This window comes from Sebastes umbrosus, chromosome 13 (assembly GCF_015220745.1).
Source record: "Sebastes umbrosus isolate fSebUmb1 chromosome 13, fSebUmb1.pri, whole genome shotgun sequence".
Classification (NCBI taxonomy): Eukaryota; Metazoa; Chordata; class Actinopteri; order Perciformes; family Sebastidae; genus Sebastes; species Sebastes umbrosus.
The window spans coordinates 18,725,115-18,751,913 of NC_051281.1; the positions used below are offsets into that span (position 1 = coordinate 18,725,115).

Consider the following 26,799-nt stretch of genomic DNA (forward strand, 5'->3'; position numbering starts at 1 on the left):
TGATTGCGTTCATTTTTCTATACCGAATTGTTTTCAAATGTCATTATAATGTTTTCTTTGCCTATGTAAAGCACTTTGAATTGTGTTTGAAATGTGCTACATAAGTAAAGCTGGCTTACCTCCTTTTATTGGGTCCATCGATCAACCACCTTGACCTTTTTCACTGCAGACATTTTGGCATGGTGCAGCGGGAAAGGCACAGGTGTTACTGATAACATTTAAAAACAACTGCGTTCCATGTAGGAAAACTACTTCCAGGCCCATTGTACATGCTGGCTCTCTGGCCTGGATTACTGGGACACATTAATGAATTGCTGAGCCATCATTAAAGGGGCAATGTGTAAGATATGACCAGAAAAAAAAATAAAAATGAACATTATAAACATAATGTGAAGCGGTTACAATGTTGCCGTTATGGTACGCAGATGAAAAATCTATCTGAACTGTGAACAGTTGTTAAAGAAGACAGAATCCATCCATCTGACAGTAGCCACCCTGTGCACTGTGTTTACCCTGCTATGACATGTCAAAAGGTGCTATGAAAAGGGCCACATCCTAAATTCATTCTGATTGGTGCATGGAAATCGCTGACATCAACTTTTTCAGAGCCCCACACACTTCAAACCAGTCAGAAGAGCGCAAAGGAAAACAGAAATATTCATCCATAACCGCTTATCCTATTGAGGGTTGCCGGGGGTGGAAGGGGGAGCCGATCCCAGCTGACATTGGGTGAAGGCGGGCTACACCCTGGACAGGTCTCCAGACTATCACAGGGCTGACACATAGAGACAGACAACCATTCACGCTCACATTCACACCTACGGGCCATTTAGAGTCAACAATTAACCTGCATGTCTTTGGACTGTGGGAGGAAGCCGGAGAACCCGGAGAGAACCCACGCTAACACGGGGACAACATGGGAAAACTGAAATATCTCACATGAAATAATTAAAGATATGGTTTAAAGTAAAATCTTCAGATTTCTTCTTGAATCACCACCGTGTTATAGGATTTTTTATTAAGTATACTGGGAGAAATCTGTCAAATTCATCTTAGAAGAGGCTGAGATGACTAGCCTATAGTGGTTTTGCATTTGAGGAAAGGGCATGGGTCATAATGGGAAACATCGAGGAAATCACTAAGTTGATGAGTCAAGCTGTGTGAAAGTGGAAACAACAAACAGTACATAGAAACACAAAACAATGCTGCTATACAGGAGTCCAAGAGAGGTTGTACTTTTAACTTCCTGCCTGTCTCCAACCATCCAGTCATCCTAAACTCCACTCTCTCTCATCCAGCCGCTCATATCCAGGCAGTACTTACATCCTCCCTCCATTAACGCCTCCTGTCTGCCCTCCACCCCTTCTCCATTGTGTGACCGTTGATTCTCCTCTCCCTCCCATGGTGCCCGGCGTTGCACAGAGAGGAAGCTGCCCTTCCATTTCCTCCTTCACTGGTGAGAACAATTCATGCCTCGTCTCTCACCCCCGTCTCTCTCTCTCTCTCTCTCTCTTAAACCCAGACTTCATGAGGCTGCCAGGTTACTTGGTTGAAATGACGCAGGGTCTGGTCCTGTAAACTGTAGAGGATGTGACATATACATCCATAATGACTTCAGAAGAGACAAAATAGTTCAGGGAAAGTGTACGCAGATTGTGAACTACAGCAGCTTTTTCAGTATTAGAAAACACAGCTAGTGGGTTACTGTCGTGAAATAAACCCCTTCAGGGCGATGCAAGTCGACCCATGCTTTGACCCCATGACACACGTTGAGTGACAACCCCCTCATATGAATAATGAGGCAGAAATGCATAAAGAAATGTAAAAAGAAATGTGTAAAGAAAAGAACACATAAATAAATATGTTTAGGGAAATACATAAGGGGTGAAATGCAAAGGGAAAACCTTGCATAAATAAATAAATAAATAAATAAATAAATAGATAACTAAATAAAAAAATAAAAAAATAAAAATACATTTAAAAAATAATTAATAAATAAATAATAAAAATAAACACAATAGTAAATGAATAAGGGAAGTTAATACACAGATAAATAAATAAAGAAGCAAATTAAAACAGAAATATCAATTTATGTCACATTTTATCAATTAATTAATGGCTACATTTATTTTTAATATTATTTTTGCTATATTTAATGACATATTTATTTATTTATTTATCGATTAATTTATTCATTGATTGATTTTGGCAGGTTCCGTAATCTATACTCCTACACGCTTAGCACACGGGAGAAGTTTCTGTTTCTGTAGATGCCGCCAAACCCTACACATTTTAATTTTTTTGCCTTCAAATCGCAAAATGTCCTCCTACAGTACCCTAGGCAAAGTGACATTTTAGGAGAAAGGGGCACTGAATGTCGTTACGTTCCCCACATGGGGGAAATTGAACCAAATTTGGTGCGTGCGTAATGATTGAACTTCCCTGGAGAAACATCACATGCATTTGAGATCTGACTCAAACACCCAAACGTACGCACAAGACAATAGTGGCCCCTTTGACAGACACAGGGTGGTGTGCGCTGGTGTTGTAACAGGACATGGAAGGGGAAACCCTTAAGCACAAATGCAGGTAGTGAGTCCAAACAGTCCCACCATTTAAACACACCGCTCTCTTTTGTAATCTTACCAACAATCAATCTGTATTTAACTCTTCAACAAACTATCATACAATAGCCGGTGAAAAATATTTACGGAGGAACAAACTTTAATTTCTGAACACCACTTTTCCTTTCAAAATGACGCATTTTACTTTCTTAGCTCTCAAAATGTTATGGATGCGAGTGTTTTTGTGCACCAGTTCCCGCAGTAAAATGTGTCTAACAGGCCTGGTCATGCACTTCCAAGCTCTAAACGACCCTGTCCCATGAGACTATCGTCTGTGTGAGCAGTTGAGCAGAGGAGGGACAGCGGGCTGGTCCAAATTCAACAAGTCTGACCTCCTGAACACAATGGTTGAAACCAAGTCCAGATGGGCGGCAAGAACTCTGCCCTCAACAACACAATGCTATGGCCCGAGACCAGATGTGACACATGTTGTAGTGAGCGTGTGCGCATTCACGTAGCTCATATGTGTGCATACGTGAGTCCATATAAGCATGTATTTAAACTCATTCTGATGGGCTGGCATACGTTTCTGTCTCAGTTTAAGATCACAGGGGTCAGGCTCTTAAACTTTTATCAATCTTCTCAGCAGTTTCCGTTGGCTAATACTGAAGCGAGTGGCACGCAGTGTCACCGTTGTTTACTCAGTGAATTCTGGATGCCTTTGCGAATAGTTCCAAACTTTCTCACCGTCGCAGGAAAGAAACAACTTCTTGGTTCTCAGAGGAAACGAGAATTTGCCGGAGATGAATGTTCACACTTGTGAAAGTGAGAAAGAAAGGTCGGTGTGAAAGCGGTCGTGTAACAAAGAATGCTAATTGTTAGTATCTTGACGTCTAATGGCTCCATTCAAAACAAAAGGAAGTGGCTGTAAACAGATGACTCGTGAAAAAAAAACTTACAAAGAGGAAACAAAAAAAGGCTTTGTCACTGAGGCAGTAGGTCACTAAAACACAAAGAGAAATGATGGCACACATATGGGCACAAATATGTATGGACTCATGTTTGCACGCTGAATAAACATATATAGAAACAAGTGGATCTCTGTCTTTAAGCGTAAGCCTTACGCCATTGAGGTCTTAGTGATGTGCAATGTCATGGGACTCAGTGCTGTTCCCAGGTCACGCTGTATCTGGGAAGGGCATCGCTGATACCATCTCTTTAAACCCGCCGTGAATGCCTCCTTTCTGTGTACGTGAAACTGACACAGACAATTAAAATAGTGAGTGAGAAAAAAGCAGGGAACATCATGAGCTTGGAGACATGAGGTTTTTACTCACCACTCATGTGGTCATGTCAATTTCAAACACTATAATTCAATACAAATCCTTTATGGTTTATTAAAATATACTACCCTTCCTGTCCAGTGACAACCATGTATGTAATTTGAATGTTTGTGATGAACTGAAGTGTTTATGGGTTGAGAAAAATTACCTACTTCTTAAGTTAAATAAACTATAAAAAAAAAGAAAATCACATAAAGTTGACTTTGTCAGAGATATGTGACTCTCACAGGACAGCAACGATGCAAACATAGGATGGTCCTATAAGATATGATTCATTGTTGTAGATTAAACTACCCAACACTATATAAAGTAGTTAAAATGAGCTTATACACATCAATGCATTTTTCTGCAGAATGAATACTTTTACTTTTGATACTTTTGCTGATATTACTTACAAACTTTCACTTGAGTAAGGTTTCGAATACAGGACTTTTACTTGTAGTTGTGTATTTTCACAGTGCTATATTAATACTTTAACTTAAGGATCTGAATACTTGTTTCATCGCTGCTAAAAAGCCACTGTACACACATACCCAGCGCAAAGCATAAAGGGTAACTTGGGTATTTTTCAACCTGGAACCGGAAATTGGTCCAGTATTGAGGGATAATGCTGTAAGTGGCAGCTGTGAAATGAATTGTGAGGGCAAGTGAGCAGCGTCAATGTAACGTTACATCCACTAAAAGTGCCTGTTTGTTATGATAAGTGTCTGACAACATTATGGAAAGGACCCTACGGAGACATAAAACATTTTTCTTACCTTTCGTTTGATCCAGTCTGTTTGTTATGTGCCCAAGTCTCGTTGTGAAATCTGAATATCCGTATACTCTGGCTCAAATAAATACGGGCGGCCATCGTATTCAAAGACCTCGACTACATTGTTGAAATCATCTAAATATTCAGCCATGACATTGAAAATATTTTAGATAACACTAAGCTACACTTTCTGTACTCCAACAGAACAAACTCTGCCCGGCTGGCACTCACATTTCCACCATGGATGTATTCAACTATTCCACCGTTGTTTTCCGGCAACACGTCACCTCGCCAGATTTCAGAATGAGACTTCTCCTTGAGCGAGACTCTTTCCATAATTTCAGACACTTTTAATAACAATCAGAGCCTGTCGTGGCAAAAAAAAAGCACTTTTAGTGGACGTAAATGACGGTGCCAGCTTGCCCCAACAGCACCATATTGCAGCTCATGAGCAGCTGCCGTCTACAGCGCTCTCCCTCGATACTGGACCAAGTTCAGAAATTGCTTTCCCTATTAGACACAGAAGATGTTACGTACAAAAACATAAGGAAAATAAGGTCCAGGTTGAAAATACTGAAGTTACCCTTTAAGTTAGTGACTAGCTGGTGAACATAGTGGAGTATTAAAGAGCCATATATTTCCCTCAGGAGTTGGTGGAGACCAAGGTGGTCTGATAAAATGACAGGACAATGATAAAAACAGGACTCCAAATGCTAATGTTGCTCCGTATCTGCTGGGAAAACTCCAGCTGTTTTAGGAAATTAATTTAAACTATTTTTTGTGACCTGTTTTTTAAGAATTGCACTCTCAGTCAGAACTAATGGGCTTGGGGCTGAGTGCCACAGACATGGTAGGGAAGTATTGAAGGGAGGACTAAGGTATTTTTGGTCTTTCCATTGCATTTGTAAGCAATAAGAAAAATGTAGAGCACTGCCAGTCGTATTTTTTAACGTAAGGTACAGCTCCAGCTACTGTACAATCATAAAACATACATTTCTGCTGTACTTCTTTGAGGGTGTACTGTGAAAGGAAAAGAGGTTTTGCTGTCAGCTAAAAATGCTGAGCTTTTAAGATACAGCAGTCTTCAGGCATTACACACTTTAAACTTGATTTGAATAATCTATTGAAGCTGATGGGGGGGCATCCTTTACTCAATAGAGGACTTATTACCAGCAGATTTGAGCCTGTCCACTAATGCAAAGGAGGTTCAGACATTTCAAGCAATTATTTTGAGCCCTCTCAAAATGAGAGTTCATATTAGTTAGTTGTAAGCATCAGATCACTGAAGTCAGAGTGATTCCTCGCCTTCCATTAAAGTTTGCATTCACTCTCATCCTCTGAGCAGAGCTGAGAGAAAGAGCCCACAGTCAACTGCAACTGAATGAATGTCGGCACAGCAGTGCAAATATACCTTAACTGCTCTATCAAAAGGTGCTGTATGAATAAAATTTGCTGGCTTGCATTCAGTTTGGTACGGCCAGTTCCCCCCTGTGCTGCAGTCATTGTTGCTGATGACTCCCACTGTTGCCCTGAGAAGAGTGCAGATAGAAGGAGACAGACCAACCATGCATGTGCTGCAACAAGGACATGATCCCTTGATGTGGCCAAACCAGAAGCACCACAGCAGAGGACTGAATCCAGAGAAACTAGCTTCCTTCAATATAGACAAAAGGTATGCATCTGTTCAGAAGAACATAATCATTACATGCTCATTGTATGGCACATGAGTAAAAAAAACAAAACAAGGTTATTATCAGCACAAAAATGTCCTGAAAGGTGTTTTTCCTCAGGGGAGCGATGCAAGGTTACCAGGAGGCCAAAACAAACCACGTGTCAGGATCACATAATGCACATTGTTTGATTTAAACGTGTCTTAAATTGCATCACGTTGATAAGGTCGTTACAACAGTAAGATTTCAGTTACTTCCTGTCTTTCAAAGGCCCTGTGAGCAGGAAACGCGTGGCACCTACCGTAGGCAGATCGCCGTACGATATGTTTGTTAGCGTGTTAGCATTCTGATTAACGGCCAGTTGGTGCCCTGCTTCGGAGGTCTAATCTGGCCTCACGCCTCACTGCACGTGCTCAATAGAGTCCGCGCCCTGCATCATGACATCATGTCTTTGTGTGAAATCCCGGTGCCATTCACGGACCCACCGTAGGGCTTAGCATGCATGCGTCCACTATACTAACACACAGCTCTTTAAAGGGAGTCCCCTGGTACCCCAGCTCAGTGGATACACCCTGATGCCTCCACAGAGCTCTGAACATGGCTTCTATCCTCCGACCCAACGGGCTGAGCCCATGTGCCATCCAGGGCCCAGAGGAGAGCGAGCATTTTTGGGGACATTTTTATATGAGAAGATATCACTGCTCCTGGATATGTGGAGACTAGTTCAATCAGCTAACATACACACTGATGTTCCTGGATGTCATTCATTTGGGGACATTTAACAAGATAGTTCCTCATACTGTTACTTTTTTTTTTTTTGCTCTAAGATGACATCATCCGTTTGTGAAAAGCTGTGGGATCAGTGAAGCTCAGTGTGGAGGCCAAATCTGCCACTAACCAACAGATCAGAGAGCAGACATCAAGAGGTGGACTTCCTAGTCCACAAGAGCCAGTGATGTCACCTAGGACAGAGAACGCTATTGGTTGAGAGACAGCGAGGGTTGGCCGTACTAAGATGGGCAGAGTGGAGATACGCCCATAAAAGGAGTGATGACTTCTATTGATTAATGATTGTGGATCTTGATATAATGTTACATGTGGCCTGTAGCATAAGGTCACCTCCATTGTCCATTAGGAGGAATTGATTAAAATACATTGAATAAATAAAAGATGCTGTATTTATTTTTCTTTTTTATCCTTTTCATTTATAAATTGAAAAAATGTCACTATGTTGGGGAAATTAATTGTTCTTTTAAAGATTTATCACACTAAATAGAGGCAGTGGGTCAGCTGCCTTAGAAAGCAGCAAACTATTAGACTTTCATTTGTGCAGTTTTCCTTTCAGACTAAATAAAACTTCTGAACAAGGAACAAAATATGTAGCATTATTTAAAATTTTGAATAAAAGGTCAAATATAAAGATGTTGAATTTAAGCACAATATATGCGTTTTTGATAGTTCCAACCTAGAAATATCAGCATTGAAGGCGAATTAGACTTCAAAGAAAACCACATTGTTCAAACTGCATTGGCTCCTGGGAATATGAAACAATTGTGGAACCTGGAAATTAGATTGTGCAAAGGGAAATGAGTTGTGTGACCGTAAACAAACCGTGTGATGTAATTGTTTTGTTCCTTCCTTTTAATTTGGTGCATCAGTGGTTTACCGGGAAAACACGTTTTAAACAATTTGGATAACAGACAAACATAAGCTTTCCTCAAATAAACTTTACCAAAAGTATTTGTAGATGTTGGCACAAAAAAAATCACATTATTGTACGGTTCAGCATTTTAACACAATGTATAGAATTATATTGTATGTAACAGCGACATCCTGTTGTTGATAGGCTGATAGACTCATATGAAAACATAATATGGACATAGGAAAACTTTTGTTGAATGTTAAATATTTCATGTGAAAGCCATCGACAGCATTGGCTTAAAAATGGGACAGAGCAGAACGTTTCCCAGTTTAACAAACAAGCCACAACAATCTGTAATAATAATACGGAAACACCTGTAAACCTCCAATACTCAAACACCTACCTGAACTATTTTAAAATATGATCAGCAGTGATTTCAATGATGCTGATGAACGGGTGTATGCACTGCTAGAGCAGTGAGATTGATTTTGTATTACTGTTTTAGATGGGGGGAAATACATTCACCAGAGAAATATTTTAATTGGCAAACTGTATTATATATATTAAAATAATGTTAATGTGTAGTTTCTCTCATCTTTTAAGTTGGTAAAATTTACAGCTTACATGTATATTTAGTAGGGCTGTCAATCGATTAAAATATTTAATTGTGATTAATCGCATGATTGTCCATAGTTAATCATAATTAATTGCAAATGAATTGCATATTTTGTATCTGTTCAAAATACCTTAAAGAGAGATTTGTCAAGTATTTAATACTCTTATCAACATGGGAGTGGGCAAATATGCCTGCTTAATGAAAACATGTATATATTTATTATTGGAAATCAATTAAGAACACAACACAATGACAAATATCGTCCAGAAACCCTCACAGGTACTGCATTTAGCATAAAGAAATATTCTCAAATCATAACATGGCAAACTCAAGTCCAACAGGCAACAATAGCTGTCAGTGTGTCAGTGTGCTGACTTGCCCTAAAACTGCATGTGATTATCATAAAGTGGGCATGTCTGTAAAGGGGAGACTCGTGGGTACCCATATAACCCATTTTCATTCATATATCTTGAGGTCAGAGGTCAAGGGACCCTTTTAAAAATGGCCATGCCAGTTTTCCCCTCGCCAAAATTTTGCGCAACTTTGGTTATTTAGCCTCCTTCCCAATAAGCTAGTATGACAATGTTGGCACCAATGGATTCCTTGGGTTTTCTAGTTTCATATAATACCAGTATCTTCACTCTAGCGTTAAAATTGAGCCCGCTACAACCAAAAATCGCAAGTTGAGTTAATGCGTTCAAGAAATTAGTGGTGTTAAAACAAATTTGTGTTAAGGCGTTATTATTGTGTTAACTTTGACAGCCATAATATTTAGTTCTTTAAAGTTTTTAAAAAACATTTTTTAAATCAGTTATTATATCAGACTAAATGAAAAGATAGGCATGGGAACAAATAAAACAGAATAAAATGTAATAAATATATAATTCATTAATAATGATAATAATAATAATTATTATTATTATTACATAGTTGATTCTTTTTTTTAAGTAATATGTAACAGTTGCAATATTTAACACAACTTACTTAAAAATATTATTTTATTATATTTTTGTATTGTTATAATTAGCCAAATCAATTGTAGCCCCCCCAAAAAAATAAATAAATAAATAAAACAATATAAAAAGAGTCAGAGTTCAAGAAGTTTTTCATCATTAATGATTAATTTTGTTCCTAATATTTTCAGATGTAGAGTGGCTATTGATTGCATTTGTGTAAACCAGGAGGTAATTTCATGATGAGAATTTAAGATATTTCGACAGCCCTCTTTGGTCTCTGCGGTAGCTTTTCCTCTGTTCAATCATCTGTGGGATGATTCAAAGATCAAACGCTGCTGCTGCTGAATGTTTTTCTTCCCTGAGCCGGGAAAGTTTGACTAACCTCCATAATAGAGACATTTCAGCGAACGCTTTCGCTCAATGGTTCACATTCTTCACATTCCAGCTAAGTGACACAGATATCACACAAACACACAGAGAGGTGGACTCAGTTATCTACTATGTTAAAACTCACATTTGATAACACTACTGATTGTCAAGCGAGGCTTTACTGAAAATGAATCAAGATGCAAAAAACTGCACTGTTCAAATGAAATATATGTATTTTTATATCTGCCAAAGTACACAATAAAGAAAAAACTAAGCACACACAAATAAAAGGTAAATATGACTTTCAAAAAAACTAAAACAAATTAAAGACATATATGAATATTAAACAATTTTGGTGCCGAATCACGTTATATCTCATCTTTAGTTGCACAGTTAAGAACTGGTATTCTTCCTTTGGCTAATGAGGTTTCTAGATTTAAAAATATTCATGAGGAAAACAGAATAAGTGATTGATTTGGGAGAATAAGAGTGAATATTCTGGTGTAAAGATGATTAAAAATTGCCACTGTTGTTTAATCTTGATGTGCTAATTTGATCTCAAAAGCCTGGAAAACAAGGTTAGATGGACTATTTTATTAGTATTTACTCTGATTTCTCCAGTAATGTTATGTAAAATGTTTTTGTCAGTGATTTATGAATTTTGTTGCAGATATAAACGTCTGAAAACCTCTTTTTTCGTTTTGGACTCCTTTAATGGTATTGTGGCGTGTATGTAATTCTGGATCTGGCTTATATGAATTTGTAACGTCAAGTAAAGCCTATGCAGAATGGGAAAAATTGAATAAAATAAATAAAATGAGAAAGAACTGGACATCACATAATTAACCTACTGCTGCTTGTACTGAATAGCCTTAGAAACAACAATGTCCGGTGTTATTGCACGAGGACATAAACTCTCCTTCATCCCTGCCCGAGCTGATAGTTTGTCACTGACCTGCCTCTCTGTTCTAATGTTGGGCATGGCAGTGCGGCTGGAGGCACATCAGCTGCTGTTGTTGTTTCATCTACTGTATCTGTGCTCCTACATACATATGTGTGGGGGGAAATTGCATGCATGGAGCTGAACCGCTCTGCCGTGGACTCGGTGCCCTGGCCGTACAATGTCCATGTTGGTGTGGGAGCCTGAGGCCTGCTCCCATACATCCCCGCTCTGGCTCTGTTGATCCTATTGTCTCCTGCGTCACCACACGTCGCCCGGCAAATAAAGGCCGTCTGGCTCCAAGCTTAAATATTGCAGCAAACTAAAAACCAACCATCAGAGCCGATTCATTCACATCTGCTCAGTGGGGCGACAAGGACGGGGCTTTAGGTGGGAAAGAGGGCAGAAAAAAGTTCACTTTTCCCTGCCGGGTGCCAAGAGAACGGGACAGGACTCAACTTCGCCGGAGCCGCAGCTGTGGCAAGTTGCCCATTTGATTACATTTAACCTATATCATACCTTGCAGAAGAAGGGACTATTTGTTACTTATTGATCTCTCTTTATTGTTTTTTTTATTCGGGAGTTTTTGTGTGGAATTTTTTAAAGAGCTAGAGCAAGATATTTTTTTGGGGTTTCACCTAAATGTTCGACATAGTTAATGGTGTTTACATTGAGAACACGCTGCCTTCTAAACATCAAAATCAACACCTTTTTATTTAATGTTTGGCTCAATATGTTTTATCTAATTTTAATGGGAAAAGAATGGACTCGAAAGACCACTCTTTAGAAGTTTCAAATTCTTTAGGTTTTTCTAATCAAATCACGCGTGGTAGCATGAATTTATGGCTTGTATTTGATTTTTGACAAGTATTCCTGCATTTCTTACTTTTGGCACTCTCTATTCCCCTCCCCCTGTTTGTCCTGCGCTACCCCACCCTCCCTGTTCGCCTGCACCCTCTGTGTCCCTCCCTACCCCACCCTTCATTCTGCAGTGCTACGGACCGATCATGGGTGACTGGAGCTTTCTGGGTAATATTTTAGAGGAAGTTAACGAGCACTCTACGGTGATCGGCCGGGTGTGGCTCACGGTGCTCTTCATCTTCCGTATCCTCATCCTGGGCACGGCGGCGGAGTTTGTGTGGGGCGATGAGCAGTCCGACTATGTCTGCAACACGCAGCAGCCCGGATGTGAGAACGTGTGCTACGACGAGGCCTTCCCCATCTCCCACATTCGCCTGTGGGTGCTGCAGATCATCTTTGTGTCCACGCCGTCTCTGGTGTACGTGGGTCACGCTGTGCACCACGTCCACATGGAGGAGAAACGCAAGGAGCGCGAGGAGGCAGAACTTAGCCGGCAGCAGGAGCTGAGCGAGGAGCGACTCCCTCTGGCACCAGACCAGGGAAGTGTCCGCACCACTAAGGAGACCAGCACAAAGGGGAGCAAGAAGTTCAGGCTGGAGGGCACCCTGCTGAGGACCTACATCTGCCACATCATCTTCAAGACACTGTTTGAGGTGGGCTTCGTGGTGGGCCAGTACTTCCTGTACGGCTTCCGCATCTTGCCGCTGTACAAATGCAGCCGCTGGCCCTGCCCCAACACGGTGGACTGCTTTGTGTCGCGCCCCACGGAGAAGACCGTCTTCATCATCTTCATGTTGGCTGTGGCCTGTGTCTCACTCTTCCTCAACTTTGTGGAGATCAGTCACTTGGGCCTGAAGAAGATTCGCTTTGTCTTTCGTAAGCCGACCCCAGCCCCGGCCCAAGGTGAGGGCTCGGCCCCCCTGCCGCCACAAGGAAAGATCCTGCCCCCCCTGGCTGTGCCCTCTCTGCAGAGAGCGAAAGGTTACAGGCTGCTGGAGGAGGAGAAAACTCCCATGACTCACCTCTACCCGCTGGCTGAGGTGGGCATGGAGGCTGGCAGAGGGGCCCCGCCCTTCCCTGGGCTGGAGGAGAAGGCGCAGGAGGAGGTGCTGCCCATGGGGAACATCTCTAAGGTGTATGACGAGACTCTGCCCTCCTACGCCCAGACCACCGAGACAGCGGGGGTGACATTGCACGAGGAGGAGGAGGAGGAGGAGGAGGCCAAGGAGGTGCAGCCGGCGGAGGTGGAAGCGGAGAGAGTGGAGGAGGTTGTGGATGAGGATGTAGAGGTAGAGGAGGCGGTGAACGGGGAGGGGGTAGGGATGGAGGCCACGGATACGATAGAAGACACCAGACCGCTGAGCCGACTGAGCAAAGCCAGCAGCAGGGCCAGGTCAGACGATCTCACCGTATGAACCTGTGAGAGAGCAGCACATGTACACCTGCACACACCATATGTTCAACACAAGAGAGAGCACACACACACACACACACACCTAACTCTTGAACAGGCAGGTCAAAAAACGAAAAAGACAAAATCAACAGGGATAGATCGAAACCTTTAAGACACGGTCAACAATTCTACAAAGCGACAAAAAATCTGCGTGTTTGTGATAAAAAATGAAAAATAAAAAGTAGAGGTTAAAGAGGGGAGGAGTAGGTTTTTTATTAAGCGTGTTCTTATATTTAAAAAATGTGTAAAGGACACATGCAGGGGGGTAATGTTTTTACTTGATGAAAATCCATGTTCAATTTTTAGAAACATCTTTTTCTATTGAAAGAGTTTTAACCATATGCAATGGAGGATTAGGCATTTTTACATGGGGTTTGAGTAGATAGGGGAAAGAGAGTTATAATATACTTGTGTGTCTGCAAATCAGTAATTTCGCTGTAGTTAGGCACTGACGTTCATTCCCATTCAGACAGTGACATACTGCGAACGCAGCGTGTGGCTGCACCCGGCACGGGTGAGACGGCTCTCGCATACACAAATCACACCATTAAGTGCCGGTACATTTACAGGTATACAGCTCTTTGAGAAGAGGAAGAAAAGTCCATTTTCAGGTTGAGAAGAGCGTACCTTTTTTTTTTTTTTTTTTTTTTTTTTTTTTTTTTTTGCACGTTCAGAGGTTTAGACTCGGTGCAAGGCCTTTAACCCTCATAACACCTCATCTATGCATCCATTTACACAGGATTCTTTCAAGTGAAGAGAGATGTGCATCAGTTTCAGAGCATTTCTCTCCTTTTCATGTTTATATACCAGGTAGCACAGCCAGAGCTGAGTTAGTGAGGAAAAACAACAAAAAGACCACATGTCGAATGTCTTTTTCAATGTGATTCTCTTCATTTTAGATTTGCTTATGTTTTGTTGCCTTAAAGTAGAACTGTGTGTACTGTGATATCAGTTGTCCACGGCAGAGAGCAGGGCTCATTTTGCCCTATCAGAGAATGAACTATAGTAGCGACCTCAGGCCAAATCCTCTCTTTTCGCGCTGTACAAACAGGCGTCCGGGCGATAAAGATCGTGCACCATCAGCACAAAGTATTGTTGGAGGCCAGACAATAAAAGAAACCGTGCTCATCAATGAAAACAAGCATCCTTGACCTGGCTGCGAAAAAAATCTTTCTACTTCTACTTTCATGTGACCACAGTAGGTCCATACCCCACAAGAAAATAACAATACTTGTGACATACTTTCAAATTCAAAGAGAAACAAACAATTAGGGGCAACTCCCGCTGTACATAACGCCCCATCTCATGTCTGATAATGTACATAATGTGCAGAGCAGCTGTTTTCACTTATTTCACTGTCACACACGTTATAATTGTGATTACTATTATGATTTAATCTCACAAACCCGATAAAGCGAAAATTCCCACGCTGCGGTATCGTGCATCTATCTGGATTTATTTGCGAATCATTAGCAAGTACTTTGATACAAAGCATTTTAAGTATGCAATAGATTTATCACAAAACTCCCTCTCACATTCTCTGGGTTTGTTTATTCAAACAGCTGCCACTGTATGATTTCCCGTGCCTTATCTGTAAATGTAAATTCTCAAATGTTTGTAAGATTGTAGCAAGTGCTTGAATTGCTCTGGGACCTATGTGAATTTGATGTTGTATTTTGCTTTTTTTTTTTTTTGAATCTGAGTTTCATTTTGAATGGGACCCCTCAGCACACACACAAACCCACCAACACCCACACACATAACAACATGTCTCTATTATGCAGCGCAGATGGTTAAATAACAAGTATTTAAAGTATTACATGATCATTTAATGAATTTAAAAAGATATTAGGGCATAAAGTCGCATGTTTGCAGACATGAAAACACTCACACAGTGCAGGCTTTATTCTCATAAATGTGCCTTTGTGTGCACAGACACACCTCACAGTGTTGGTTTTGGGGGCATGATCAAATGGCTCTAGAGGAACTCAGAGAGAAGGCAGCTGTGACCCCTTTGTGACCCCCAGCCATCCCTTCGCCTCCCATAATCCAATGCTGTGGAATCAAAAATAGCCTTCGCTGAATCACCAAATTGTTGAACACGTTTAAGCATTGAACAGTGTTACAATTAAAGTATGATGCTGGTCCTTGTGTACATCGATATGACTGGTAATGTATGATTATTTTGTATTTTAAGACTGTTGCATTGCCTGTATGTTTGTAAGAAGACATGATTAATCTTTGGAAAGAACAAAAAAAAAAATCCTTTTTACTAACTTGTAGTCTTCTTTGCTGATAGATGTGTGGCCGTATCTTCTTTTGGAATGTGAACCAACGCAATAAAAAGTCACACGTGGTCAAGAAGTGTTGTGTCAGTGTTTCTCTGCTAAGCACACGCACACACTCACACAAAGTAAAACTGTAGCGCTGAACTTTATTATTATTATTATTATTATTACAAGGTTAAAAATACTATATAAAATTGATAAGATTCACAATGCTGTATGTTTAGATAACTGATAGACAGATATGTTTTGTAGTAACTGGGGTTGTCAAAGTTAACGCGATAATAACACGTTAACGCAAATTTGTTTTAACGGCACTACTGTAATTTCTTTATCGCATTAACGCAACTTGCGGTTGTTTAGACTCAGTTTTAAAGCTAGAGTGAAGATACTGGCATCATATGAAACTAAAACACCTAAAGAATCCATTGGTACCAACCCTGTCATACTAGCTTGTTGTGAATGAGGCTTAATAACGCTACAAACTTATGCTAAATTTTGGCAAGGAAAAACTGGTATTGCCATTTTCAAATGGGTCCCTTGACCTCTGACCTCAAGATATGTGAATGAAAATGGGTTCTATGGGTACCCACGAGTCTCCCCTTTACAGACATGCCCACTTTATGATAATCACATGCAGTTTGGGGCAAGTCATAGTCAAATCAGCACACTGAAACACTGACAGCTAATGTTGCCTTTTGGATTTGAGTTTGCCATGTTATGATTTGAGAATATTTTTTTATGCTAAATGCAGTACCTGTGAGGGTTTCTGCACAATATTTGTCATTTTTTTATGTTAATTTTTTTCCAATATTAAATATATACATATATTTGCATAAAGAAAGCATATTTGCCCACTCCCATGTTGATAAGAGTTTTAAATACTTGACAAATCTCCCCTTAAGGTACATTTTGAACAGATAAAAAATGCGATTAATTTGCGATTAAATATTTGAATCGATTGACAGCCCTATAGTAACACATTAATAAATATTTCAAAGGGGTCTTTAACAGTTTAACTAAGCAAAGAGTGGTAGGAATAATTTAACATTTATTTGTGCATTTACATACAACTCTGTGGCATTTGATGTAACACAGACTTTTCTGTTTTTTATAAACACACAACGATGCTCACACGTTATCCAAATATATCCGGATCAGTGTTTCAGGTGGCAAAAAAAGTCTGCGAAAGTCCAAAAGTCTGTAAGGTGTGCTGCTATTTCCTCATCCTAATCTGACTCGTTTCATCCAGAGGGATTTAACTTGAGTTTTTCCATTTTATGTTTCTTTATAGAAGTACCCAGATCTTTAATTTATTAGCAATAGCATTTTTGTAGGCCAATCAGAAAGTCAAAAAGAAACGTCTCCTCTGTGTCAAGCGTGTAGGAGAACTACGGTGGCTGATGCAAACTCATGAAAGGCTCTCTCTAGAGTGTTTGGTTTGTCCGTTCTGGGCTACTGTAGAAACTAGAGGTTGACTATGTGAAGATTCTTACTTTCAGGTGATTATACACTAAAGAAAACATGCTTATTAATATTATATTATATTTCTGCCCATAGATCCCCCTAAATGTCACACACTGTTCTTTTAGGTAAAAGTACAAAGAATTTGCATCAAAATGTACTTGAAATACCAAAAATAAAATACTGATTAAGCAGAATTGCCCATTTCAGAATAATAAATATTATATTACAGAATCAATAAGTAGTGATGCATTGATGTGTAAGGATCACTAATGTTGCAGCTAAAGGTGTGGCTAATTTCAACTACTTTTTATACTTTGGTGTACATTGGGAATTTCCTCCCAATTATCAATAACGTCTTATCTTAACCTATAATAATGCATCATAATTTACTTGTTGATTATATTTTGATTCATCTGAATCTGCAAAGTAACAAGTAAACACAGCTGTCAGTTAAATGTATAAGTATAAAGTAGAAAATGGAATAACTCAAGTGAAGTACAAGTACCTCAAATGTACTCAACTAGAGTACTTGAGAAAATGTTTAGTTACTTTCCACTACTGCCTTCTACTCAACTAGATTTTAGTTCTCCAAATATGTTTCTATTAACATCTTTAGTTTTAGTATTATGACTGATTCTTTAAGACCGATGAAAGGCTGAGGATTGAGATGAAATCACCACTAAGGGGCAGTATTGTACAATCTATACGTATCTATTCCTGGACCCAGTCTTTCTCTCTTCCATCAAAGGCTGGTTTGAACAAGGTTAAAAAGTGCACATCACAAGGACAAAGTGTTCTCTTGAGGTACACAGAGATGGGGACTTGGACATGCAAAAAATGACTTGTGAGCATCTCTGGGTTTTTAGAGGCTAGAGGGATGTGTTAAATTCATAAACTCTACATTAGAAGTGGACGTAGTCACCGTGACATCACCCATTGGTTTGTGGACTGCCATTTTGAAACCTGAAGTTCGGCATTTTGGCTGTCAACAGCTTGTTTTTTTGCAACCAGAAGTGACACGAGAGGGTTATAACTTCATGAACAAAAAACACACTATGAAAGGGTTAAAGTTTAAACAACACCCAGACCGGACACGAGGTAGCCACGCCCTAAAGCAAATCCTGCTTTATGGTGTATTTGACTCTAAATGGGACCATCATTTACTAAATGAAGACCATGCTGTATCAAATAAGACTTGAAACTAGCGATTGAGACCATAAACTCATGTTTACAATATTTACTGAGGTAATAAATCAAGTGAGAAGTAGGCTCATTTTCTCATGCACTTCTATATCGGACTTAGATATTAGCTGTCTATTAGAGGGAATGCAAGTTTAAGACACTTCCGCATTGGCTTCACTTTTCCGGAGGTAGCCCACTGATTAAATTACAGTAGATTATAAACTGTAATTGGTTGGAAACCCGGTGTAATTATACAATTAGTTTGTACTTATTGTACATTGAAAAATAGCTTACGGTTAATACTGCTTGTCTAATAACATTAGTCTATATCCATTTTTAGGGGGGAAATACAGTTATTTACTTTAAAGGAAAGTTTTCATTGCATGTTTTTGTTCATATTGCATCCTGTTTAAAGTGACCATATACCAAACAACTAATCAATGCTGATACTGTAATAGATAGAGGAGTGATGATGCTTTGAATTCTTTAGATATAGCTATGAATGATAGAACGTACATTACAACCATGAGAGACTTGGGACTTGACTTGCAAAAAATGACTTGTGAACATCTCTGGTGGTACCACATGGTTGCTCTTCAAGCTCTCAGTGAATCCTTCCTTCACTTATTTTGTAAAGATAAATTAATTGATTTTTGGGCCACTACACAGCAGAAGATCTCCCAAACAAGCTGACACACACACACACACAGCCCTAACACTTTATCAGTGTATTTCCTTTACTCCCATTGGAGTTTCATTTCTGGCCACGGGACAAATGTAAATCCAGTGGTCACTGCCCTTTTATCTCCGGTTTCACTCTGCCTTTGAACAGCGAATTGGAAAGTAAAGAGGATGTGCAGCTGTTTCCTTATCTCATTGCTGTAATTTTGCATCCAATCTATTTAATTCATGGAACTTCCAGGAGGATCACTCAAATGCTGGTGCTCGCAGCACTACTCACGACCAGAGCACCATTTAAGGCCAGTTATGTGAGAGGCCACTCAAGAAGTTTCAAGAGTTTTCGCTGCATCAACCACATAGAGCAACTGGTATTTAAAAAGCTAAATTTAGTCCATGCGAAGACATTCGAGCCAGAAATAGTTTATTCGCACACATGCTTGTGATTAAGGGCATTAATATAGGCTCCGGTATTGTTAATGCACTAATCATACTTAAAAGCAGCTTCCTTGATAGAGACCTGATACTTTATAATATAATATTGTTTTTGTATGTTTCCTACAAAGACCTCTCCCAGTCCCCACCCATCACCAGTGGAAATTACGCACTTGCTCATAATCGTTGATGGCTCCAAATAAGGCTCTCATCACAGAGCTTTAAATGCAGTGAAGCTGTTCTTGTTAGAGAAGCATTTGACCCCCAGGGCACTTTTGGTTGACATCCTAAATAATAGAGAGGCAAAGTCCCTCCCCTTCCAGTGGGTGGTGGAATTTCTGATAAACAAGTTAACTCAATAGGAAGGAAGTGGCCTCGGAGCTGTTGATGTCTTACACAGAGGATTTATTGAAGCTTGATCAAGGAGCAACTGTCAGGTCTCCAGCCTTGAGTTGCTCTCTGTGAATCACAACTCTGCCCTTCCTCCCTGGTGCTCAGTGTCTTACCTTTATCATGTTTTGACTTACTCGGTTCCTCTGGCATCTCTGACCCTGGTTGCCCCAGCGACTGGCTCTATGGTCCCTACTACAGACACAGCTGTACAGATAACGGTGGCTCCCCTAGACAGGACTCCAACCCAATAATGTCAACAGAGGGACACTCTGAGAAACACTCTGACCTCCCGACCAAGGAGAGAGGAATTAATAGAAAATTCCATCACATGGTGGATCACATGGGACCTTATTTTGGAAAAAATATGTACGGTAGTCAACGGAGAGAAACAAATCATTTTTTGATCCCATTTGAATTGTGCCATGAATCACACATATGACGTTTGTCAATTTAAAACATAATTTTGCAAGTCAAGAAAGTCACAGTTGGTCGTGGGTTTGTCGTCATTTAGTTTTGTGTGAAACCGCTCAGTGAACTACATCTCTCGTCTCGCACAACCAACGTCACCAACACGAGCTAGCTTGCTAACTTAGCTATGACACACGAGACACATGAGAGGGAGAGCAGGACGAAAACACAAAACACACACGGCAACTAACATTCGCGTTTTCACGTCGGCCACCGTAGTTCTCCTACACGCTTGGCACACGGGAGAAATTGCACTTGGTTGCAATCCGCAACCTCACCGCTCCAAGTCACAAGACCCTGCGCACTGCATCTTTAAGACTGCTGCCTGTAATTAGTAACTCATGTAAAAGAGGTGCTGGGAGTTTACACAACAAGAAAGCATCCAGACTTTAAAGCGGTTGTGGAAAACAAGTCAGTAGGCACATTAAGAAAACCGCCCTTGGCAATTATGTGCTGTCGTTGCATCTATGGAATTCGCTGTGTCTGCTTGTGCATGAGCTCTTGAGAGCAGAGTACTGTAGCTGTTTGGACTCTGCCAGACTGGTTGGCCACACCTGACTAAGATAAACCAGCCCACAACTTTGGACAGAAAGCCAAACAGTGGAATGCTGTGGAATCATTGGTGCATTTCAGGTGTTACATCCTGCCCTCGACTACTGATGGGTGACTTCTCAAAACAAGCTTGAAACAATGCTGCCATTGTCTAAATGAAATTGCCATTTCCATTTCATATGAGCTGGTATCTCAAATTCAAATGCTCAGTTTGCATTTTCAAGGTGTACAGTTTCTGCCAAAATGACAATGCAAAGTCCATTTTGCATTCAATTTCAGGATTATACTTGAAATGATTTGCCAATGGATTTTTTTGTGTGCATTTTCAAACATGAAAAAGAAAGAAAAACAAAACATGCAATGTGATCTACGGCCTCTCACACTAAGGATGTCCTATCAGTAGAACAGTATAATACAGGGTGAGCTATATTTCTGCAATAAATTGTCTTCAAGAAACGTCTGAGTGAAGTGTCACAACATGCTCTGCATCCTCAACACATAGACACAAAAAGCACAGTACTCATACTGTACGGCCACAGACCACCTGAGACATCACAACATTCACTTCCTGTATGGAAACCATTTCTTGTGTGTGTGGGTGGCCTGGCGAGGTCTAATCTTGACACTTCATATGCATGTCACAGTGTTATATGCTGTGACATATGCAGAAATCTGAGTTTTAATTATTCTTATATACATAATTTACTCATTTTTGTCTCCTTAGCAACATTAAATTAAAGCTGTGGTTTAGCATTAAGGACGTTAGAACGAGACAAAACAGCAAATGCAGATACTCACTACCGGTAAGTAAGTGTAGTTACTATATTTATCATTCTGTATCTGGGTTCGGAAAGGATCTGATCCTCTTTATGATTCTTATCAGCACTCTCATTTATGATTTAACAATTACGTGTTTGTGTAATTCTGATCTTGTGAGATATTTTGTGTTATTACTTTTATTTTGTTAGTCTGTGACTCATTGTAATTGCTGCCTATTTTGGCCGGGACACTCTTGAAGTGAGGCTTTTCCTGGTTAAACAAACAGGAAAGACGGTTTAAATATTTGGGCAGAATACTAATAACACATATCATATTTACATTCAAACTCTGACCACATTATATACACACATACACATGATGTTTACAATGAAATAATCTTTGTTTCAAGGTGGAATGGAGGATTTCTGTAAACATTTGGGCATCAGGATGTTGTCTCTGATTTGTTGCATGTTCTGGATTTTCTCCACCGCAGGTAAAAATATCTTACAGCACCCTTACTCTGACAATGAATATGAGCTTAAGGAATAGTGTGACACTTTTGGAAACATGTTTATTCGCTTTCTTGTAGAGAGTTAGATGAGAAGATTGACACCACTCTCATGCCTATACAGTAAATGTGAAGCCGCATATGAACTGCAAAGTTACGTTTTTAAATTTTTTTTTTCTTTCTATGAATTAAACCATAGACTGTGAAGTGGACGTCGTTACTGTGACATCCACCATGGGTTTGTGGAATGCCATTTTGAAGCTCAGAGTTTGGCATTTTGGCTGTCGCCATCTTGTTTTTTTATTAAACATTATATTTCATGAACTGAAAACACACTGTGAAAGGGTTAAAGACAGCTCCCAGACCGGACAACGCCATTGTAGTGACCTGTCAATCACGAGGTAGCCACACCCTAAAGCATACCCTGCTTTATGGTCTATTTGATTCTAAATGGGACCATAATTTACTAAATGAACATCATGCTGTATTGAAGAAGACTTGAAACTAGCTAGATTGAGATCATAAACGATGTTTACAATGTTTACTGAGGTAATAAATCAAGTGAGAAGTAGGGTCATTTTCTCATACACTTCTATATCGGACTTCTTTTTGCAACCAGAGGAGTCGCCCCCTGCTGGCTATTAGAAAGAATGCAAGTTTAAGGCACTTCTGCATTGGCTTCACTTTTCAGACCTCGTAGGATGCCCACTGGATTAAACAAGCGAGATGTAAGATGTAAAATTGTGGTTTTAAGAAGTGTTTGGATTTTGTTACCTTCAGGCAGAGCCAGGCTAGCGTTTTCACCACGTTTCCAGTCTTTATGCTAAGCTAAGCTAAGCGGCTGATGGTCGGAGCTTCATACTTAACAAACATGGGAGTGGCATGGATCTTCTCATCTAAATATTGGCAAGAAAACAAAGAAACATAGTTTTAACTGTAGTATGAAGTGTAATGGTGACAACATGGTCATAGTGAAAATTAAATGTGCCATCTAAAATTGATGCTTCCCTCACAGAAGGAAACACCATCACAGGGGTGGTTGGCAGCAAAGTGATCCTGAAGTATAAGAACGATTCAAACGGCACAATCAATCAGCTTACATGGAAAAGGAACGGGGTTCTCTTGATCACTTTCATGCAACCTTCAACCTTACACCGCAGTCCAGAAGCTGAACGCCTGAACATAAATATGTCAAAGAGCCAACCGTACACTCTGGTCATTGAGAGAGCCCAGACGTCTCATACAGGAAACTACACCTGTGAGATCACCAAGGACGAAGCAGTTCTGGAACAGAAGTGGGAGCTGATAATTAAAGGTGAGTTAATCTTTCCTAAAATAAAAGATTAGATGAAGTAATCCCTGTGGCAAAGGAAATAGGAAGTAAAGAGGAACAGAGTGAATGTGGGGTTATTAAGGATAACAGAGCCAACAATTACTGTGCTACTGTTTCTATACAGTACCTGCATGAGAAACGCACACACTGGATAATCCACAAAGTAAAGACAGGTGAAACTAACTCCATATTTGCACACTGAAAAATGTGATAATTTATGAGTCTCGTGCTCGGGTGTGACAAACCCTTACAGTTTTTAAAGTTGAAGCCCCATCCTTTAACTTTGACGTAAATAGATGAAATTTGGCAGGCATATTTGTCATGCCCAGACCTACAAAAAAGCCTTTTGAAGGCATACTCTAAACCCGACATGAAGTCAGCCATTTTGAATTATTGAATCATTTTGCAATTTCCAAGCACTGTACTTTAACAAACTTCTCCTCGAGATTTAACCCGATCGACTTCAAATTTGGTCAGTACAATCTTAAGACATTTGTGATGAAAAGTTATTAGAAGCTCGAGTTTTCATGCAACATTGTTACTGTGGTGTTGTGGCGATATAGCGCCTTTCAACAAAAAACAGGAAGTTGTTGTATTTTTGGCGTACATTTTCCATGTAGTTTCCATTGCATTTGCTCCAAATTTGTCATGCATGATAAGAGCCCCAGCCTGAGGACAGGGTGTACAGGGAGATTTATTAGTCCCTTCACTAAAACATCACAGGTGTGTTTTACTCATGCATAATGTTGGTGGAACAAATAGCTTCTTAAGTCTAACTACATCATGGCACACGTGTTGGGCATTTTGAGAGGCCACAGGATATGCGAGCGCCTCCTCGATTTCCTTTATGAAACTATGATCTCACTCACACGAAATAACACTGTCTTTATATGAGCTTAATTTAACTGCATATCAGACTAATAATGACTTTAATACTGTTTTTATCCCCCAGATGCTGAGAATTCGGACCAGCTATGGATTGTTGTGGCAGTTGTTGTTCCTTGTGTGTGTTGCCTGATCTTTATATTAGCTTTGACCATTCTGCTAAGAGTCCGCAAACGACGTGCAGGGTAAGTTGCATCCGCTTATTCTTTAACATGTGACTCTATGCTCATAAAAATATATGGCTAATGTCAGCATTATACAGCTAAAAAAACAAACAAAGTGTCACTCTCTTTCAGGGATAATTCACCCAACGCAGACATGGTAAATATAATCATCACCTTGTCATTTGAGAGGTTCACAGTGAATTAAATTAACAACAAAGTGAAATAAAGATAATTGGTATTTTACAGAGATACTGAGCTGCTGTATCTGTAAGCCTATTTTAGAGATTTTTGTCCTTTTTTTTCCCCAACATCAGGAGCGAGAAGAAGATATTTATGAAAACTGCCTGGAAACTGATGTTGGTCAACGACGTGGCCATAATCAGCGTTACCATTGCATAACCAGGACTCGCTGATATGAAGTGCACTACAAAAATCTAAATGGGAAGGGGACTGCAAAAGGGAAGGGAGTATTGCAAGTGGGCACATGTGCGAAACTGCTCTTTTCATAGGAACAACCATCTTCTCTGGAATACAAAACAAATTGTAGAAAAACACCTGTTTTCACATCCTCTGTCTAAATTACTTTCACTCTGAAGAATTACTTCAGCCTTTTTATCTAGAGATGTTCCGATACCATTTTTTCCTTCCCGATTCCAATACCTGAACTTGTGGGTGATACAGAGTACCAATCCCATACAGCGTGATGAAAATATGTATATTTATTATTATTATTATTATTATTAATTAACAGCTGTTTACTACTGACCATGTATGGATGTGATATGATTACTATCTTTGTTGTATGGCCTGGTTTAGCCGGTCATTGTTGTGAATAAACCCCGACAGGGTGATGCGGTACCCTCGATGCAAAGCGGGGGTGTCTTGCATCGCCCTGAAGAGGCAACAATGACCTGCTAGCTGTACATTATCCCGCTTATTACATGGCTACTTACTTAAGAAATCAATAATTTGACTGAAATCAGAACTGTACCCATAGCAACGGTCTGTTATACATAGCAACAGTCTGCTATAAAGAAATAACAGACAGTAGAACGCCGGGACTGACCAATCAGAATCGAGTTTTCAACAAAGCCGTGTACTAAATACAGAGAATGAATGCAATAGAAATGTATTTTATTATTCAGTTTGTCAGTTACAAAGAACATAAATAAATGAATGTAAGAATAAATAACAATTGTCTTAGCTGTCTCCTCAGTGGACCGCCTGTGTGCTAATTTACTTATTACTTAAATTACTGTACATATTGCCATTTTTCTTGTTGGATTTTCCACTGTGAAATATTGCCAAATGGCTGGCATCTTCCTCGCTCTGACTACCGTTACACTCTCCACTAGCACCGTACTGTTGTTTGCTATCATCAAGTGACAGACTACCTGCAATCTGTTCTTCTTTGCTGCTCTAAAACAGTAGTTGCCAGTGGCAGCCATGACACATCCAGGGGGACAGCACAGTGAAGGCTACTGTTTTGGAGCGGCGAAAAAAAAATTGATTTCCGGTTAAACAAGTTGATTTTTTTCTGGGTTAATAAATTATGTCCGTCTCGTGAACGCGATATCTCGGGAACGTTTGGGGAGTATTTCTTCAAATTTGGCACAAACATCCACTCGGACTCAAGGATGAACTGATTAGAATGTGGTGGTCAAAAGTTAAAGGTCACTGTGACCTCAAAACACATTTCTGGCCATAACTCAAGAATTCATATGTTAATTATGACAATTTCACACAAATGTCTAACAGGATAAAATGATAAAGTGATGACATTTTGGACAGACTTGTGGTAAACTGCAACTTCCTTGTAGTTGGCAGAGGCATACAACAACAAGGTGGTAGATTTTTATCTTTGTTTACATACAATATTTAAACTGCTTCTCTATGAATGTGTGTGTGATGAAAGGGGAAGCAGAACAAGCTGAACACCTGACATATTATCACCTTGTAAAGTTCTTATGGGAAATTTGTTCGCAGGTAGTTCCCCATTTACACATCTATCCATGTTTCTCCACCGGCTCTGAGTAAAATATGTGACTCTTTAGTTGCTAAATGCTTCACTATGTTCACCAGCTAGTTGCTAACTTTGTCCATCTGGTTTTGGGTGCTTAGCGAAGAGTGTAAAGTGGCTTTTTATGTGCTGAAAACAGATGCCTGCTGTGTCTCTAAACAGGGATTATCAGGGTGGAGTTGAGGGCCAGACATATTAAACACAATTGGCCAAAACGCTCTGTAGAGCTGAGGGGAACTAGAGGAGGGTGATAATTCTCTGTAGGTTTGTCACTATGAGCGACACCTTTCACATTACACATCTGATCCATTCTAAAAAAATAAAAATATTGATTAGTGCAGCTTTAAACTGAGAGCAGCTGTATTAACCGTTTGTGGTTATACATGTAGACTGTCAAAGATTATGGACTAAAAATAACCAACAACCAACCGTCATATAGCGAGTAACATCCTTTGAATAAATTGCAGTGATGCAGTCGATAATGGTGGGGGACGCAATATGT

General features: G+C 39.9%; 2 protein-coding genes across 3 annotated transcripts; both read left to right on the plus strand.

Annotated features, from left to right (window-relative positions):
* Positions 1 to 11,221: 11,221 nt before the first annotated feature.
* On the plus strand, positions 11,222 to 13,778 carry LOC119499660 (gap junction alpha-8 protein-like). The gene is made up of 2 exons (XM_037788808.1): positions 11,222 to 11,334; positions 11,847 to 13,778. Exon 2 carries the CDS (start codon positions 11,862 to 11,864, stop codon positions 13,128 to 13,130), a length of 1,269 nt encoding a protein of 422 aa, XP_037644736.1. The 5' UTR covers positions 11,222 to 11,334; positions 11,847 to 11,861; the 3' UTR covers positions 13,131 to 13,778.
* A 6,758-nt stretch (positions 13,779 to 20,536) lies between these two features.
* Positions 20,537 to 24,967, plus strand: LOC119499850. 2 transcript variants are annotated; one of them, XM_037789059.1, is made up of 6 exons: positions 20,537 to 21,435; positions 21,797 to 21,880; positions 22,911 to 23,210; positions 24,181 to 24,298; positions 24,410 to 24,434; positions 24,592 to 24,967. In XM_037789059.1, exons 2-6 carry the CDS (start codon positions 21,802 to 21,804, stop codon positions 24,688 to 24,690), a joined length of 621 nt encoding a protein of 206 aa, XP_037644987.1. In that variant the 5' UTR covers positions 20,537 to 21,435; positions 21,797 to 21,801; the 3' UTR covers positions 24,691 to 24,967. The 2 variants fall into 2 exon arrangements, with proteins under 2 accessions (XP_037644987.1, XP_037644986.1); XM_037789058.1 differs by having other exon boundaries at positions 20,537 to 21,431.
* The last annotated feature ends 1,832 nt before the right edge of the window (positions 24,968 to 26,799 follow it).